We start from the raw sequence: 18495 nt of genomic DNA, 5'->3' as shown, positions 1-18495 counted from the left end.
TCGAGGGAAGGTAGTGTTTTCCCTACCGGTACGCACCCCCAAGCATTGATCTACGTATTGTGGTTTTTCTAGTGGATGCTCTGCCGCGTCGCGAAATTCAAGAACGCAGCCTGCATGCTGGCCATGCAGCCACTATCGGAGCGCTCTTGAAGCAGTGCCAATCTACCTCTGCTGCTCGGTACCAAGAAACACTCTGGCATTCTTTCTCCGTGATTCGCGTTTGCTGTCCTGCTCAACTGATGCTGCCTTCTGTCGGTTTTCCGTTTCTAATCAGTGAGGTTTGAGTCGTGCTAGCCTGGTGACTGGGCTGCGCAGTCACTGACTCACACGCCGAGGTGCGGGCACAACGTGTCGGGAGTTACGCTCTTAAGAATAAATACCTTCTGCGGTATTTTTTGCGTAAACAGTTCCGAGAATGGAAGCCTTGTGACACCACCGATGCTTTTGGAAGTAGCCAAGGAGTTCACAAGGCACTGAAGTGCATGTCCGTACGACGTTCCACGCTTACCTATGTAAAAACACCCCATCCGGGAATGCGTAACAGGGAGTGTAGCTTCAGCTCTTATCTGATTGGTGGGCCTTCCTGCCTTTCGCTTCTGAGTCAGAGCACATGTGCGCCTCTCTGAGACAGCGGCACTTTGTGCTGCAACGTCTGTCTTCTTCACTGAATAAATACCAATATGGCACAAAGTGGCCTAATGCGCGACGCACATGCACTCTTGTTTAAACTTGTAGACTCTGAAGCTGCTACGGACCCACAGGGTTCACCTGAGCTCAGTGAACCCGCCATGACGTCGACTCAAACTGAAAGGAAGGGCAAACGTGGAGAACGTGAGACCTCACACACATCTTCTAACAAACTCGCGAGTGTCGCCGCATGCATGCCCATCTTTCCGGCCGACGGAATGTGTACTAACCTACTGGAGAGATTTTCACTTGTTCCGTTGCTGGCCTTCTCTCCGAAACACCCAAAAATTCTGCCCGCAAATGCATCCACCCACTAGACCCGCCGTTCACTACTCGGCGGCCGGCGATGAAGCGATGGCGGTGACGGCAATCGCACAGGTGGAGACGCCGAAGGGGCTGACCCTACACTGGGACTCACACCCGGAGCTGAAACAGCTGCACTGGCACCCAATTGATGGGCGATCACCGATGCCGGGGGAAGACGAGGCAGATTCCTCGCATGTGTACACAAGTTCAAGGGTTCCTCTTGTGGCGGAAAAGGAGGGCCGCCTCCTCGAGGCGCAGGGGGAACTGGAGCCATCTGCCTCAAGACGCTCTGTCCAGGTAAGGTGAGTCTTTGCGGGAGAGGTTGACCTGTTGGTTGCCAGCTGCTCCGGGAGGGGAACGGAGGCGAGGCAGAGGAACTCGTCTGCGGGGGCGAGTGACCAGTCGACGCCGAAATGAGCGGCCCAGAAACAGTGGGTGTGGGAGCTGGAGAACTAGGATGGTGTGGTTCATAGGAAGCTGAATACCTGGTGGGCTTAGCTTGTTTGCGTGGCCGACGTTCCCGAGGCATTGGCGTTTCAGGAGCTGTGCCTGTGGACCGCGGGGGCAGAGACAAAGACACTCTCTGCAAAGCAGTATGTGGAACTACGTTTCCATCGGGGCCTGACATGCCTGCCGGAGTTTCTCCACCTATAGCCGCCGTATGTGCGACGGTGGCAAAAGGAAACATTCCAGCGAAAGGCTGAGGTTCCCTACGAGGACCCTCTTCAACTTTTCCGAATGCCGCAGGTACCTCAAGCGACGCACTTCCGGGATGAGACTGAACTGTTGTCGGGGCGCCTGCATACAGCATCTTGGCGATGCCACGCGACGGCTCTCCCAGGGGTCCACGGGTACCCCTTTCAGGAGAACGACGTCCGCGGTCGGACGAGCTGGGTAACCGTTCTCTTGGCCATTCAGTGTGTTGTGTTGGTAGAAGGGGAGGTTCGGATTTAGGCGAAGGTCCAGGCATAGACGCAGCGCCAGGCTCGGAGTGTAGAGAAGCCGTTGACGCGCCTTTCCCACCATGCCCTTCTTGAAGAAATTGACTGCCTCTCAAAAAACCTGCACTCGCACGACTCGGTGACGACGTCTTGCTGGGATGAGAAGACGTATATGGTTGTGAATGCGTCTGAGATGCTGGAGTTGATGTGTGCCTGGAAGGCACCTGTCGTGCGGTTTGTTGCGACCGCATCGCTGCGTACACCTCACGAAAAGTCTGTAGCGCACTTTTAGGCCGTGGTCGTGGACCTATAAGAGGCGCTTGTCCTTGTACCGATGAGGTTGCGTCGCCTTCTGTGCGATGTCGTCTTTCCATTTGTGCACGTTGGAGGGCTCGCTCTTTTTTCACCTTCTCCATGATTTCTTTGCCTGTCCGGATAGGCGACATTGGACGTGGGAGAGGAGGGGGCGTCGGTCGAGGGGAGCTTGGTCGACGTTCGGTCTCAGTAGCTGGGCTTGCTGTCGCGCTGGAGGACGACTCTGCCGTGAGCTTTAGTTGTTTTGCTTGAGTCACCTCGCGCAAAACATCTAGCGCGGTCCGAACTTGCGGTCCTGTAGTTCCTGTAGTCCCCGGTCTGTCAAAGCCACGAGCCTCCTCGCTTGGCCGTTTGGCAGGAGGTCTGAGCCTTGATGACGTTTCCCCACCTGAACCCCGTCTCAGTTCTAGCTCTCTGAGCACCCGTTCTCGGATTTCTCTGCCCGTAGCCACACGTGGCGGTGAATGAGGTGGAGGCGGCTGCGGAGGAGGTTGCTCCCCAGAAGGTACAGCGCGACCTTGTTCCTGTAGGGGTAGAGGCGGACTCTTCTTCGCGTGTCCGGATGGGCTACCGGGCTTTGTGGAGGGTGATCCAGGCCGTTCAGAGGACTCCTGCATGGATGTCCTAAGTAACGGTGAAGACGATCCTGTCGGGCTCCGCTGTGACTGAATTAATTGGGGAGGAGACAAAGACCCCGCCTGCAGGGCCGCAGACGAGGCTGGTTCGGAACCACCTGGAGTGGAAGGAGAGCGTAGCTCCATCAGCACAGACGGCCGCGGTGGCAGTGGCGTGCTGGGTGTCGCCGTGGTTTCTCCCGGCCTCGCGACACCCTGCTCGTCTTCTGATTCACTTCCACCCTCTGCCGCCAAGCGCCTGGCCTGCATCGGGGCCGTGACAAGAGCCTCTCTCTGGGACCAGTGAGTTCCACCGCGGGCAGAGGCCGTCACAGTCCTTGCATATACGGCTAGAGGGCCGCCATCTGCGATAGCCTCTGAACCCGCAAGTCCAGCCAACAGGAAGGGAAGACTTGCCTCAAAACACAAACTCTCTGGTGCGCATGAAATGGCAATTAATCCCACAGCAAGACAACTAAACACATACGGTCCAGATCTTCTAAATCGAAGTGCGTGACAACAACTGCTTGTACTACTACGGAATCCATCGCGAGCGCCAAGAGGAGCTCCTGCGAGAACTCCCGCTTCGCGCCCACTTATCTGCGGAGGCTCACCGACTTCCATTTGGTTTTGCTTCTCTATCGTTTCACCAGGGGCACACCAACGCATTTCCGGGCTTCCACGGCCCACAGAACTGGGTCCTCTCGTCACGTGCCTTCACCGGTAGAGTAACTGCGGCGGGGACAGCCTCGAAGAAGCCGAAAAAGCAGACAGCGGTGTTCGTCGGCAAACGTTGCAGCTCTGAACAGCGGAGTTTGCGTTACCTGTGTTCTTCAAACAACCGTGCAAATCCGGAACGAACTGTCACCTCGTCGAACACGCTATTGAGACGCGCTGATGCCGATTGGAGGGTCACCGTGCAACGTTGCTTGGCTCTTAATAAAAGAGACGCGTTTGCCGCGAACATCGAGAGGCGTTTACCCGGCTGCTAAATGATCTGTGTTCGACTTCCTTTCCGATACATGACTGCGATCTGCGAATGGAGACGCGCAAAACGAAGTGCCGGGAAATACCTGAACCGCCGCGGCGGCATCGTGATGACGCGTTTCCACACGAGCTTCGGCGTGCGAACCGAAAACCGCGGGTTTTCGAGCTGACGTCAGTGTCACAGGCCGGTCGCGTGTCGTTCTATCATTTTCGACGGGACGCTCTACAGGCGTTTATAGCGGTGTCAACAACGGATCGAGTGGAGAGTCAGCGCTGGTTGAGCTCCCGATGCGAGACGACAGACATAGGTGACGCATCTGAATTCGAAAAGACAAGCAGCGTGCTGCGTCAGTGCATAGGACACCTTCCATGAGTCAGAGTAGACAGAGCCTGCTAACGCAGCTGAAGATCGTTCGATACCAGTGCTTCTGTCTAGCGTCGCGCCTACGGCTGGCTGAGCAGCGCGTTACACTGTCGAGCAAAGGTTGCCCGGACGCAACCGTGAAGAAAGGAAAAGGATATACGTGTGAATCATGTGAAAATAGCGCAACCGACAGATCAGTGGAAAATGTATGGTGGGGGGCAGTTTACCACAGACAAGTACGGGAACCGAAAGCGTAGACCTTGACAAGGACTTCTTGTGGGTGTCTCTGTGAAAGAGGTATCCATATCCGGAGGCAAATTATGTAAGAGTCGCTAGGCTTTGCTATGGCGTTTGCCACGCGGACACGGTTATAAAAAGCGTAACAGTTCGACGAGAGCCTGCAAGCAAGCTTCGCGCTCTCTGAGTGTAGTCTCACTCGTCCTCGCTTGTTCGTGCGAACCTGAAGCCCCCACTGGTCACGACCCCCGCAAGATGTATTTAAATACGCCATCCCACTGTTCGTGGTTTGCCCGGGCACCACAGGTCGGACGCGTTCCGCATAAAAAGGATCCTCCAGGGGACTGCCCAACACAAGGGGGATCGTTTGGCGGCCCTGGTCGTCGCGGGCACCAGAGTCTTTTGTGTGGAATGGGCAGTTTAGGGGATCGCAGCGGGCACTAAAAATCGAAAATCAGAGCGTTAGCAGCCAGGAGTTCCCCGCACAGTTTTTTACAAGAAACGCGAATGGGTGGCTTCTTCGAGCTGTGAAGGGTGAAACAAACCCCCCTCTGACGCGGATCCGCAGCACTGGATTAAAAACGCGGCAGAGGACACCGCGAACTGTTTAGAACAAACTCGTCTCGTGATGCTCGGCACGCAGACGAAGCTGAGGCAATTCCCCTGGTGTGGAGAGCTGTCAGAAAAAGACTAAGCGAATGGGAATTTCAGGACGCAGCGAAGCAACAAACACCGTCGCGACTCGAGCGCATACACGAGGACAGATTCCAGAGGAACTTTTCGAAACCGACACGAGCCACCACGGACGGAAGTGTCACCTCTTCGGTACACCTCTCTGTTCACCAACAGATACGTATTTCTGCCTGCGCCCTCCAGTTTAAATATATTCGTTTCTGTGTATATATGCATATATGTATGCATGTATGTATTTGTGTATCAGTACAAAAGTGTCTACCTCTGCAGCCATCAGCTGTGTCAGTGGCTTTGACACAGTACCATGGCACAAGCGTCTGAGTAAACATCGCCGTGTCTATCTCTGTGTCGACATCTGTCAACATGCGTCGGGAGTGTGCGCAGAGTGTCTCGAGAGACTCGCAAGAAATACGTCTTTTTCCATTGCATATCCTGGCTCCCCTTTACTTCCGAAAGTGACAACTGACTCGGCCGCTTCTGCGCAAAAAACCTTGACTTGGCAGCTGCTCGCTGCGGTCCTCGCGTCTCCGTTGCCTCCCGCCGACATCCAGACATATCTGCTTTTGCGTTCTTGTACGTTTCTCATAATGAAGGACGCCTCTGCACGACGCATTTCTGTTCCTCAAACTCCAGGTGTGAGCCTCACCACGCGAGCGGAGAGTCCCGAACAGAAACGAACAACGCTGTGGAAGCCAAGAGGTGCAGCCGTTATCAAGCAGCCGAGGAACCCATGCCTGCCTGATGCAGGAACTCCATTCTGTGTCTTGCCAGTCGTCCGTGAGCGTTTTTCGTTGCCCCCGGGTTCTGCCCCTCTTCTTCGGTCTTCGTGGTCGCCTTCTGGCCTTTCCACCTTTCGCTCTCCAGCGCTGCCCCACCGACGCTGCTCTTCTTCACTTCTCCGTTCCACCCGACTCGAAAGTCTCTCCTGAAAGTCCCGATCAGACCGAAATGACAACGGAACTTCTCATCCCGCGGAAAGTCTGCGACGGTGGAGCCTCGCCCTCTCCCCCCCGCCTCCCCAGCCTCCCAACGAATTCCCGAAGGAACGCGCACACACAACAGCGAGTCAGTTGTCTCCGTGCTCTTCCCGTCGCATTTGGCGACACTAGCGCCACAGACGCCGCCTCTTAGTTTTCGCGTTCCTCTGCATGGACTAGACACTCCAGCCCCTCCCAGCTCCTGCAAGCCCAGAACAGTCTCTTGGAGCCGCGGTCTGTGACCTCTTCACTGCGGTCCGCCGAGTCCGGCCGCTGGGTCGCCTCGCCGCGGCCGTGTCTCGCGGAGAGAGAATGGGCGCCACAGCCCAGGGGGCTGTGGCGCCCGAGCCCAACTAGCGGTCCGGCAGTCCGAGGGACGACGACGCCGAGCGCCTGAGCGAGCAGGAGCGGCACAGACCCCAGAGGCTGTACGGCCTCGACGGCTCCAGGAAGGCGGGAGGCGAGGTCGAGGCTCCACCGTCGCATGGCTCGCTTAGCACGCGACGAAGCGAGTTGTCTTTCTTCTCTTAGGTCCGAGAGAAGCGTCGAACAGGTTTTGCAGACGCCGGGCGTCCCTGCCGAGGGCGAAGACATTTGTCGAGACAGACATGCTCCTGCGCCTGCAGTGTGTCGCCTTTTCTCTCGCTCCGGGGAAGAGATACAGCGGGCTTCTCGGTCCTCCCCCTCACGACTTCTCGCCGATACGCCTGGCACCACACAGCCAGTGATAAATTGAACTTGCTCTCTCCCTTCCTCGCCCAGTCTTCCCTCGCTTTCCCCTGTCGGATTCGCATCCTCGGCGTCGCGCGACAGCAGTCTGCTGCCGCCGATCCACCGGAAGTATCGACAGGGTGCTCCAACGTGGAGCTTCAAGAACTCAAAGAGCCTCACTTGGTCTCCTGGATCTGCGCCGTAGCCGCGTCTACTCGTTGGCTGAGTGCATGCACCAGCCACCTGAGCGCGAGAAGATCCTGGCAAACTCTCCTTGTCTTTTTCTCGCGACTCTCCCAAACAAGAAAGCCCAGAGTCTCGGCCTCCCTGGCAAGGGACCTGTGGACTCGAGGCGAAAGTCGAGCTGGGGAACGACCGACTAGGAAAGCGTTCCTCGTCTCCTCTTTCTTGGACGCACTCGAAAACACAAGCGGCATCGACCTCTCTCTCCTCGTCCTTCTTTCCTTGTTCATCTACATTTCGTTCCTCGTCTGCGTGTGCCTTCTTCAATTCTCTCCTGCAACTCTGGTGGTTTTCTCTTGGTTTCCCTCCCGCGCCTCGGAGAGGGAGGTCGGAGTGTTCCACTTCTGGACAAGCTTCCAGTAGCCTAGCATCGGCTCTCTTCACAGCCTCGCTATCACACCGCGGCCGCGCTTCCTCTGAGGGGAGATAGGCCGAGCAGTCGACCGGGGGAGCAGGCGCGCGCTGCAGCATGCATGCATTGGGATTAGACGACACAAACCCCCGCGAAAAGGACTCGTTGAAGAGTCCAAAGGTTGTCTTCTCTTCTCGAGCAAGCTTTTTTTCGACTGCATTCGTCTCGGCCCTCAACTGCGCGTCTTCGGACGCCGAGCGCGAGGCCGGGCGCCGCGATGGAGCAAGAGAAGAGTGAGGCGAGGGCGGCACGGCGGGGAAATCGACAGCGAGTTGTGCGTCGAGACCACCCGCCGCAACCAATGCTTCTCCGCGCAAAGAACCATCCAGTTTGCGGGAGTTCGGAGAAGGAAGATACCCCGGCGCCAGCGCGCTTCGATGCATCGCAGGTGCCTCCGAGACGAGACAGCTGAGAAACACACACACGCGACAAAACGCTTGGCAATGACAGAAAAAACGAGAAAAGGAGGGGAGGCAACGAAAGGAGGGAAGCAAAGTGAGAAGCACAGGAGAAAGAGAAGACGTGGAACAGAGGGGGGTGAAAAGCCGAGACGCCGCATAGTGGGGGACGGAGAAAAAAAGAGAGCCTCGTAAATGCGCGATGGAAGAATCGAGAGGGGAAGAAAAAGGCGAGAAGGACAAAGGAGAGACAGAGAACGGAAGAGAGAATCAAAGGCGCCAATAGGAAAGACTGGAAACCTGATGAACGAGCTGAAAGAGTGGAAACAGTTGTCTGGAGAGGCATCTTGTGCTGGCCATCTCTCGCCCACCAATGCGACCCCCATTTTATCGACTACCTCAGAACTTGTCACTTGGCTGACTTCGACTGAGTAGGGGTCCGTTCAACAGCCTCGAAGGAGGTCTCTCTCCGTTTTTTCTGTCGCCTTTCCTCGGAGCCTCCCCTACCTCGAGAAAGGCGCTACCAAAAGGTGAGAGAAGCTGCTTGGGTTCTGCAGAGGCGCGCCGGGGCGCTGAGACGCTTCCAAGTCCGCGCCTGCATGGGTGTCTCGGCGTCTTGCCTCGTTTGCGATCCTCTGTCTGTCTGTTTCTTTGCGAGTCACCTTCAAGGCCGAGGGACCAGGAGACAGCCCCGCTGCAGACAGGGCGGAGACTCGCCAACCTGGCTGAGTTTTGACTGCAGGCGCGCCTTGCGCAGCTTGACGCGCCGCGGCCGGCGCGAGAGAAAGGAGACTCTGGGCCTTCACCCGGAAGTGAAGCAGAACGACGCGGGAGGAACAGAGAGCGTGGAAGCGCCTGGTCTGCTCTATCAGCATCGCGCATGCAAGAGAGCAGCACGCCGAGGACGAGGCGGCATTCGGGAGATACGCCTCCAAGAGCCCAGCTGCCGCGACAGGAAGTCGGACGGAGTAGGCGAGGAAACTCGCGACCGAGAGCGCCGCTTCCCACCTGAAAAAAAAGAGACAAATGGACAGCATTTGAACTAAAGAGCGGCAACGAGCGAGGGCGACCTGACATGCTTGAGACATGTCCACGACAAGAGAGCGAAAGCGAGAAGAGGCACCCCACGACTGCGCATGCACAGGAACCTCCGGCAATGGAAACGCCCTTTGCCTTCCCTTTGAGGCAGAAACCACTCAAGACGAAGGCGGCCTTCGGATCGAGCACTGCAAAAGACGGTGTCTTCCTCTCTTCCGGACCTGCAAGTGTCCTCGCTGTTAAGCCGAACAGCCGCTGCATGCGCGCGCTCAAAGGCAGTCGCGGCCTGCACAAGGACGAGGCGCCAGAGCCTGTCTGCGTCCTCGCCTTCTTTAGTCTGCCCAGTGTCTCCAGGTTTTCCCTGCTTCCCTCCGCTGGCTTCTGCCCAGTCCGCGACGCCCAGAAACGACGCCACAGCGGCAGCGAGCGATTCGTCGAGAAACAGCCTTTTCTCCTCGCCGGAACGAGAGCCGCCGCAACGGACCCCCGGACTGGTCGCTGCGCCAGCGCGAGAAGGCGAGGACGCAGAGGCCGCTTCGGGGGAAGCCGCAAGACGGTTGGGGACCATCGCGAGCCTGCCGAAAGTCGAAAAGGAGACAGGGCGCTGGCGCGGCGCCGGCCGCTCCGGGCCGCACCCGAAGGAGCCGCGCGCGCGGGGAGTTGCTGCGAGTCTCTGCAAACAGACAAGTGGACGAAAAACAGAACGACGGGAGAACGCGAACAAATGGGGGAAGAAAGGAGGCGAACAAACGAAGGGGAGGAAAGCGAAGGAAAGAAGAAGAGGAAGAGCAGATACGCGTATGCATGTACATACAGATATGCATGTACACACATGCATACATATATACATTCGTACGCTGTATGTGCACCGAAAAATACACATCTACATACGTTTACACATACAAATATACAGAAAGATATCAATATATATATCTATATATATATCTATATATCTATATATGTATGTATGCATGTATGGATGGATGCTTTCTACAAATATATTCAACTGTGTATTCTTACAGACCTGCAAAGGCATGTGACTGTAGCTGCAGATGCATCGCTGCGGCTGTGAAAGAAGAGAACAAGTGAAAGGCTGGGTACGAGAAACAGCCAGTTCGTTTACATGCGATATTTTTTCCTTGACTTCTTCCGTGAGGAACTCGGCAGGGAACAGCCACAGAAGCTCAGAGACGAAATCCAAGGCCTCGCCCTGGAGAGACGCCAGCAGCGCCACCACGGGCGTCCACGAGTTCGTTGTCTGCAGGGAGTGGAAAAGAAAACTTAGCAACACACAAATGCAAAAGTAAAAACGTAAAACAGGATAGCAAGAGAAAGGAGAACGATAGAGAAAAGTGAGGGGGGGGGGCGAGGAAAATAGTGATACAGAAGGAGAGGAAGAGTAAGGCAGGCAAGAGAGAGAAGAGCAACGGAGAAAAGAGCAGCATATCAGGAAGAATACGATAAAGAAAGGGGAGAAAGATGGAGAAATACGGAAGGGATACAGAAGAGACTAAGAGACGAAAACGAAAGGCGAGACAAGAAAAGGCGAAACGCGAAGCGAGAGAAGAAGCGAACGAGATTACGGAGAGGACAATGAGGGCGTAAGAAACAGGAGAGAGCAGAAATATAGAAAATGGAGAACGTTTGCGAACTGGAGAAAATATAGAGCACTCGTGAATGAAACAAATAGAGAAAATGACAAAGAGTTGACGCGAAACGAAAAACAAGAAGAGGATAAAGACAAGACGACACTCTCACCTGCTTTCCAGATACTTCCCGAGGCTCCAAGAGCATCTCTGCTACGTCGTAGACTTCGCAGCAGACGATGATGCAGCTGCAGACATGCACAGAGTGCGTCGCTCAAGTTGTTTAAAAATCCAGGATCATCAAGACCCTCTCAAGCAACCTCTTTGATTCCGTCTCCTTCCTCGTGTCACTCTCGTCACTTTCTCTCTCTCTTTCACTCTTCTCTTTCACACGCTATTCTTATCTCTCCTCCTCTCTCTATCTGTCGCTCTTCTTCGATTCCGCCTGCTTCCTTCCGGCCAGTCTCCTTTCTCTTCTTCCGGCAGCCAACTGGGTTCTCCCTGCTCTTGGATGTTCTGGTTCGCGTACCTTTCAATGTTTTTCTTTGCGACTTTTTTGGCTGTACACACTGCCTGGGTCTGCTCTGAGCGCCACCAGGGTCCGAGGCGGCGCTCGGCCGTCTGTTCAGCCTCGCAGGACTCGCGGAGTTCTGTCTCCAGCGCGTCGATGCTTCTTCGGAGAGCGCGCAGGCGACTACCTTCCTCGCGCAGCCACTGGGAGAACGCTCCTCTCCACGCGAACACCATCGTCGCGAGGGGAGGGCATCCTCGCCAATCAAACGCAGCCTCGGTCTCTGCGGCGACGGCAGCGCGGAACGACGCAGAGGAAGAAGAGGACAGCGCGGGGGAAGAAGAGAGCGAAGAAGAGAGAGGAGAAGAAGAGAGAGGAGAACGAGAAGAGAGAGAAGAAGAACGAGAGGAAGAGAGAGAAGGAGAGGTTGCGAGTCGGGAAGAGAAGGGGGAGAGAGGACGAGAGAGAGGAGCAGCTTGGTCGAGGCTGGGGCGACAAGCACAGCGAAAGGCCGCGTGGAAGAGCGCAAGAGCTCGGCTGGCATGGCCAGTTGCCGCGAGGACCGACGCCTCCACCAACAGCGTCGAAAAATGCTGAAAAAAGAAGAAAAAAGAAGACAAAAAACAAGGCAGGTCTCACGGGATGGCCGAGAAGGAAAGGACGGCACCAAAGGAGTGGAAACGATGCAGAACGGAGAGGAAAATCGACGAAGAAGAGACAGCGTGAGAAGCAAAAAATGGAAGGAAACGGGGGGGGGGGGTTAGATGCGGATCTGCGATGACTGCGAAAGCACCACTGAAGAATGCATTTTTTTCGCGACGAAAAAATTCTGGACACTTGCCTAACCTGCACTTCCACCGAGACACAGCTATGGCACGGACCGATACGAAAACAAATTTAGACATATATATATATATATATGCATATATATCTTTGTACATTTTTGTACGTAATAACGTATATTTGGTCACGCGCACACAGAAAAAGATCGATATATGGATGTCCCGATAGACGAAATCGATATACATTTATACATATACATTTATACATATATATATATATATATAAAAGTATATGTAGACATGGTGAGATTTCCTCGGTATGAGAGTATGTGGCAGACAGGGGATGGGGACTTGTGCTTCCTACGGCGGTCCTAAGTTGATTTGCGAGGAAGAGCGACTCAAAGGGGAGTGGAACGATCCACATGGCGAGGCGCGCGAACCGCGAGCGCGTCGTCTGCAGCAGAGCGAGAAAAGATGCAGCAGGGAGAGCAGAGAAAAAGTCGGAGACAACCCCAGGTTCCGAACGCGTTTCCAAGACCTCACGCGGTCTCCTACGTCCTCTCGCCACAACCAAGGGTGGCGGAGAGAGCATACAGGCAGGCAACAGAACAGAAACAGAGACCGGACAAGAGAACAGCAAAGCTGGACGACAGGCCGCAGGGAGCCCAAGAGAAGCGGAGACGGGCAGCGGTAAAACCGGAGAGACAAGCGAGCAGCCACACAAAAAGAGAAAAAGGAAAATAGAGGGAACGAGAGGAAGACGGAGAAGAGAGGACGCACGACGAGAGCCAGAGAGAAGAAACAAGACGAGAGAGGAGACAGAGGGCGAAAACAAGAGAGCAGAGACCGGAGGGGAGAAAAAGGAAAGGAAAGAAAAGAAGAGGAAAAACGCGAAAGAAGAGAGAAGACTTTCGCGATTGACTTACTTCCACAGCGAGACTGACAAATTCGCTAAGACCGAGGTCACCGTGTCGAAATTTTCTCTGGAGTCCTCGAAGCGCCTCCGCGCCGAACGTACCACCAACCACAGTCACGTCGACCAAGTCTCCTGCCCAGAACAGATTCTTTTTTTCCAGGTCAAACTGATCTTTCGCATGCGAAGGAAATACAACGGACGAAGGGATAGAAGAAGAAAGAGAAGAGCTTTTGGTTACTTTGGGGAGGAGATAAACTTCCAGGTACGAAGCGAGGACGACTCCGTGAACGTATCTTTGATTCATGAGGATATCGTGCTTGAGAGCTTCAGAGAGATCTTCCGACCTCTCTCTTCGACGTCCTCTCTCGCCTTCGCGTTCCTCTCCGCATTCGGCTTCTCTCTCTCGAACTCCTCGCTGAAACGCGTACGCGAGCGGCAGCCAGGCCGTCGGCGGGAGTCCCTCCGTCCGGTCTCTCTTCTCCTTTCCCTCTCTCTCTTTCTCCCGCGACACCCGCGACAGCAACCTTGTCCCCAGAGCCTCGCGCTTCTCCGCGCCTCCACTCTCCACCACTTGAGAAGAAGACGAGACAGAAGAAGAGACAGAAGAACAGAGAGAAGAAGAAGCGAGAGAAGAAGAAGCGAGAGAAGAAGACGAGGCAGAAGAAGAGGGAGACGAAGATGGAGAGGCGGATCGTCTAAGACGATTGAGAGCTCGTTTTTGATATCCGTTTTGCAGGAGACTGGCGATGGTGGTGAGGCGTCCGCTTTTGAAGGTGAGGAAAAGATGGGGAATGACGACAGAGACGTGGACGCCTCGAGGGTCGACAGCGTCGGGAGTCTGTCCACCTTGGCCAGCGCCGGTCTGGTCTGCAGGCGAAACGACTCTCGCCCCCGGAGGCGAAACCGTCTGCTTCGACGCCGGAGACTGCATCATCCACCTTGAGAGAGCGGCTCTGAGGGCGGCGACAAACGCGGCGTGGAATGGGCATCCTGGCGTCGCGGGAGTCGAGAATTCGTCGTCGAGCATCTCCAGAGCCTTCTCGGCCTCTGTTTCGCTCTCCTCGGAACTCTCCCTCCCCGCATCTGCGTTCTGCGTCGCAGGACAAGAACTCGAAGTGGATGCGGAGCCTCGACTGCTCGTCCTCGACCCCCAGTGCCTCTCGCGGCCGCCGGAGAGCTCGCTCGGCTTCGGCGCGTTCCGCAGGAGACGCAGAAAGTCGCCGGGCGCGCGCGTAGGCATGCGCGCATGCATGCCCTCGGGTGGACGTCCACCGGTGTGAGCCAGCTCGGGGACTCCGGCAGGAAGAAGGCACTGCCCTGGAGAGAGGACGGAAGAAGAGAAGAACGGAGGGAAGAAGAGAGACGCGAAGGCCGGCGTCGCAGCGGGTGCCCGGTCGATGAGGACGCAGGGCGCATGCAGAGGGAGAGCGACGACGCAGGGCGGGAGGAGGACGCAGGGACCGAAGAGCTGCTTCAATGCCGCGTCGACGCCCCGATGCTGGCTCTCCTCCTCCTTCTCCTTCTCCTTCTTCGCCGCCGGCTTCTGCTCAGACCAGGCTTGCGCGGCGGCTGCCGGACGCGACGGCGGCGCGCAGCAGACCGGCGCCGCAGGCGGGTGGAGAGCGCAGCGGATGGACGGATCGAAGAAGAGAGCTGCAGAGGGAGAAAGAGGCAAGGGAACGGGGGCGCAGAGACCTGCAGTCGCCTGCATGACGCTGTCGAGGACGAAGAACTGAGACGTCAACTCTTGGCTCGGCGAGCCGAGTGAAGGAGACAAGCATACAGCCAAGAAGTCGGGAGCGACACACGAGGGCCTCCGCGGCGCCGGCCAAGAAAATCCCAAAGCAGGTCCGAGCGCCAGGCGCCGCGCGCGCCACCGGCCTCGAACGCCTTCCGCGGATGGAGGCCGAGAAGAGCGGGAAGGCGGAGAGCCAGCCGCGCGGAAACTCGAGACAGGAGATGCCGCAGTCGAAGGTTCGAGGAGCATTCGACTTCTTGGAGGCGTTGAATTTGTCTCCGCCAGGCTAACTGTCCCTTCAGCACTGCCTGTGTGGGGAGGCAGAGGCAGCGCGAGGGTCCTCCCCAAGATGTTCAGACAGGCTGCGACAGGCGACTCATCTTCGTCGAAAAAAGCTGAACTGACGGCGAAGGACTCGCGCGTCGCTGCGAAGGCGCTCGGCTGCAGGGCGCGCGAGGCGGCGCCGCCCTGCTTGCTTGTTTCGGCCTGCATGCAGCAGAGCGAGCGAGGAGACCCGGGAGGCGGCGAAGTCGCGCCGACGAAGAAGACGGGGGAAAAGACGAGGAGGAAAGCGAGAGAGAAGAGGCGTCGAGAGGAGCGGAAGAAGAAAGACAAGACGACGGCGAATCTTCTTTAGAGCGAGACCGCATATCGAACGGAAGTTCCGAGAGGACAGCTCGCACACACAGCAGAAACAGCGAAGACTCTGGATTTTCAAAAGACCCACAAGAGACAAAGTGAGAGAAAAAGCGAACAACGCACAAGGAGAGAAACAGGAAATCAGGAGAGAGAGGCGCCGGAGCAGGGCCGGAGACCCGGTGTCCCGCGTTATCTCTTCACCTGAAAACGTCAGTGCGTTCGGTACTTCTGCGTTGCTTCTGCTAAACCGCGAACCGAGCTGCAGATACACCGCAGAAGGCGCCGCGGAGCTTCTCGCCGTCACCTGCGAGGCCTGGCGTCCGAGTCCATGCGCGTTCTGGCTTTTGAAGAAGCGTTTACGGTTTACGGTTGCGCTCCATGTTCGATGATCTGCGAGAGAAGACCACTGAAGCTCAGCGAGGGGGAGGGAGAGGCGAAAAGAAACGCGTCCTTTTCTCTCCGGCGATGGATCTGTCTGCTCCTCGCTCGCTGTCGCTGTGCTCTCTGCAGAGAGAGGAGGAGCCAGAGCAGGACGCGCGAGCAGCTCTGCTCGAAGTCTCCTTCCTTACCGGCGAGAGAGGACATAAAGACAAGAAAATGGGTGCCTCCGCCGTAGCAAGAGAGACAACTGTCGCGTTTCTCCCGCCTCTCTCTCTATCTCCGCTCGGGTGTACGTACACCCGGCCAGCGTTGGAGAGCGTACAGACACCCGCGCTTTTCGCATGTGTGCAGGGCCGACTCGCGCGCTTCGATGCACGCTGAAGAGGGCAGCATCTGAGGTGGAAAAGGTCGCGTTCTTCTCCGGAGAAGATTGTTTCGCGTTCTGGTCGAGAAACGAAGGGAATCTGCCTCATTTTCCGCGCAAAGGACGGCAGAGACTCGTGGAGCGTCGATCCACCGCGGCGCGCGCTGTGTCAAGACAACCGCGCCCGCTCTGCTTCACAGGCTCGGAGGCGCGAGACGAGAACGTCAAGCTGACGCGGCGCGGCAAAACGGTAGAGGGATTTCCGGTCCTTTTTGGCTTTCTTTTTCGCGTACGCGTTTCCTCTTCGTCCCCGCAAAAAAGAAATCGATTCACTTCCCGTTCGGAGGAAAGCTGTGTCAAAACTCGCGCGCCGCTGCCGCACACTCTCTCCCCTGCATTTTCTCCTCTTCGGTTTGAAAGAGACCCCCGCTCTTCTGGGAGTTCTTCTAGTTCCGCGTTCAGCCGAGCGCTCTCTGAGAGCATGGAGACCGAGTGAGATCAGGTCCGGATGTCTCTCTTTTCAATCGTTCTTTGGAAATGGCAAGGAAACTCATCCGTCGGGAGCACCTGGAGAGGAGACTTTCCCCCTCTTTTTTTTTAACGCGCCTTAGCAACGCCAGAGTTCCTTCTCCCTCTCCCGGACTCTCCGTCCGTGCATGTGGGCACTCAACTTTGCTTTTCTGGGTGGAGGTTGCCCTGAAGCTGGCGTTTCAAGCTTCATTTTTCCATCCCCTTTCTGTCTGGTCTTTTGCTCCTCTTTTCTGCCGGGGAATATCTGGCGTCAACCTCTCTTTCTCTGTCCACCCTTCTCTCCCCTTTGCTAGCCGCCGTGCATGCGGATGGAACAGAGTCTCTCCTGCTGCGGCCGAGACCGGAAGAGAAAAGAGAGAAGAGACAGAAGAGACAGAAGAGAGAACGAAAAGAGAGAAGAGATCGACGGGAGGGAAGCCGACGCGGCTCCGACAGAGTGGCGGCGTCGTCTTTTTTTCCTGCTTCTCTGCACTCTGGACGCTTGTTTCTCTTCTCTGGAGTCTCTCGACTTCTGCTGCTCTCTCTGAGACCTTTTAGTATCATCTCGCGTCTGCTTTTCTGCTTCTCTTCCGACACTCACTTTTTCGTTTCTTCCTTTTCGTTTAACCGCAAACGCTGCCGGGAATCAGAGGCTCTTGACCAATCTGTGTCGCCTCTCTTGTCATTCGTTTTTCTCTCGACTTTCGGTCCATCGCCTCCTCTCCTCTCCCTTCCTTGTAGAGTTCATTCTCTCTCCCAGTCTTGAGCGTTTTCCCTTCTCTTTCTCGAACCCATTTTCCTGTTTCTGTGCTTCTGTCGCTTGCCATTTCGTCTTTTTCTCTGTCTCTCTTCCTTCCCCGTCTCCTTTCTTCTTCGCTTTCCTTTCTCGTCGTTCCGCCACCTCGTTCTCTCGTTTTCTCTCTGTATATCCAGTTCCGTCCTTTTTTTCGCCTGTTTTTTCCTGCCTTTCCCCCTTTTTTTCTCTTTTTTTCTCATTTTTCCACTTTTTTCGCTTTTGCGATGGAGTCGATCAAGGCCGGCATCGTGCCGCCTTCGCTGGCGAAGGACATGCCCCCCGCGCCGCCCGGCGTCTCGCAGGAGCTGCCGAGCGCCCCCGTAGCGTTGGCAGAGAAAAAGCCAGAGCTCGACCTTGCTCTGCTCCCCGACGAAATCGATGAGGAGACAGTGAAGAAAATTCTCGACCAGGCCGACGAGGTAAACACACACACACACACACACACTGGAGATGCGCATGAAACGCATATGCACGTTCAAGAAACGAATTCCAACAATTTGCCTCCCGAGAGGAAGGAAGGACGGACAACAATACCTTCTGCTCCTCTCTTGTCTTCAGGGTATACCGAGCAGACGCAGGAGTCGTCTCTCTCGCTCTCTGACGCATAAAGTCTTTCTTCTCCACCCTCGCTGTCGCGTTGCATACACAAACGGAATATGTCTCTTGTCCTCTCTCTTCTTCTCGCCTTCTCCGCTGGTTTTGATTCTCTGTCGGTCCTTCTCTCCCCCTCTGTCTCCGTCGGTTTCTCTCTTTCACTCTCCACTCTCTCCCTTCTCTCTCTCCCTTTTCTCTCTCCCTTTTCTCTCTCCTTCTGTATTAAAGAGAAGAGTAGTGGTTCTTGAGTGCTTTACGCAGAGCGCGAGTGCGATGGTCGGCACAGTAAATGCGTAGAAGAATCAAAGTGTCGAAGGCGCCAGCCTTCCGCCGCCTTTTCTATTCGTCTTTTTCCTCTGTCGGGAACTCCGTCGTCGTGCGTTTTTTCTCTGGTCCTTTTTTACCATTCTCTTACCTCTCTGCTCTTCCGTTCTCCGCTCGCGTCCGCTTGTCTTTCAGATGCATGTAGAGGTTCTGACGGAGGCGAATCTACGCCGAGCCGTCGCCCAGCTCGAGAGGCGCATCAAGAAAAACCAACAGGACAGAATTCGACATGCAGAAGATCCTGAAAAGTGAGGCCTCTCCCTCTCTTGCATGTACCCGAGACTCATTTTCAGCTTCCGCCCTCCGGCTTTTCTTGAGTTCCTCTCTCCTTGTCTGCAACTTTCTTCTTCATTCGCCGCTTCAACCGCGCGCAACGCCAAAGGCATACACCCCGTCAAAATTGTGTCTGTATCCATGATGTCTGAATATAT

The 18495-nt window shown here is 55.8% G+C and overlaps 3 protein-coding genes across 3 annotated transcripts in view; 1 reads left to right on the top strand and 2 right to left on the bottom strand.

Annotated features, from left to right (window-relative positions):
• Window positions 1–80: 80 nt before the first annotated feature.
• Window positions 81–3732, bottom strand: TGME49_240060 (hypothetical protein). The gene has a single exon (XM_002366594.1). It carries the CDS (start codon window positions 3530–3532, stop codon window positions 1001–1003), a length of 2532 nt encoding a protein of 843 aa, XP_002366635.1. The 5' UTR covers window positions 3533–3732; the 3' UTR covers window positions 81–1000.
• Window positions 3733–3939: 207 nt separating this feature from the next.
• TGME49_240050 (hypothetical protein) lies at window positions 3940–16090 on the bottom strand. Its single transcript, XM_018780579.1, has 8 exons — window positions 12729–16090; window positions 12167–12256; window positions 11039–11613; window positions 10682–10757; window positions 10047–10181; window positions 9145–9596; window positions 8393–8893; window positions 3940–7895 (listed from the first exon to the last, which is right to left on the bottom strand). Exons 1-8 carry the CDS (start codon window positions 14946–14948, stop codon window positions 6272–6274), a joined length of 5673 nt encoding a protein of 1890 aa, XP_018637638.1. The 5' UTR covers window positions 14949–16090; the 3' UTR covers window positions 3940–6271.
• Window positions 16052–18495, top strand: part of TGME49_239930 (beta-catenin family protein 1, putative) — a 10189-nt gene continuing 7745 nt past the window's right edge. The window contains exons 1-2 of the mRNA XM_002366591.2: window positions 16052–17565; window positions 18200–18312. Coding sequence (XP_002366632.1) covers window positions 17371–17565; window positions 18200–18312 — 308 coding nt within the window. The 5' untranslated portion in view covers window positions 16052–17370. The remainder of the gene's footprint in view (window positions 17566–18199; window positions 18313–18495) is intronic.

The sequence above is a fragment of the Toxoplasma gondii genome, chromosome VI (assembly GCF_000006565.2).
Source record: "Toxoplasma gondii ME49 chromosome VI, whole genome shotgun sequence".
Taxonomy (NCBI): domain Eukaryota; phylum Apicomplexa; class Conoidasida; order Eucoccidiorida; family Sarcocystidae; genus Toxoplasma; species Toxoplasma gondii.
This window is presented reverse-complemented; position numbering and strand designations above follow the sequence as displayed.

Excerpts from the sequence above, each read along its gene's own strand:
- TGME49_240050 (XM_018780579.1), bottom strand. The coding sequence starts at position 14,948 with ATGCAGGCCGAAACAAGCAAGCAGGGCGGCGCCGCCTCGCGCGCCCTG. Across the intron at positions 11,614-12,166 it reads CAAATCAACTTAGGACCGCC|CATTTTTCGACGCTGTTGGT; the intron begins GTAGGAAGCACA and ends TTCTTTTTTCAG. Across the intron at positions 7,896-8,392 it reads TTGGTAGCGCCTTTCTCGAG|CTGTCTCGTCTCGGAGGCAC; the intron begins GTAGGGGAGGCT and ends TGTGTTTCTCAG.
- TGME49_240060 (XM_002366594.1), bottom strand. The coding sequence starts at position 3,532 with ATGCGTTGGTGTGCCCCTGGTGAAACGATAGAGAAGCAAAACCAAATG.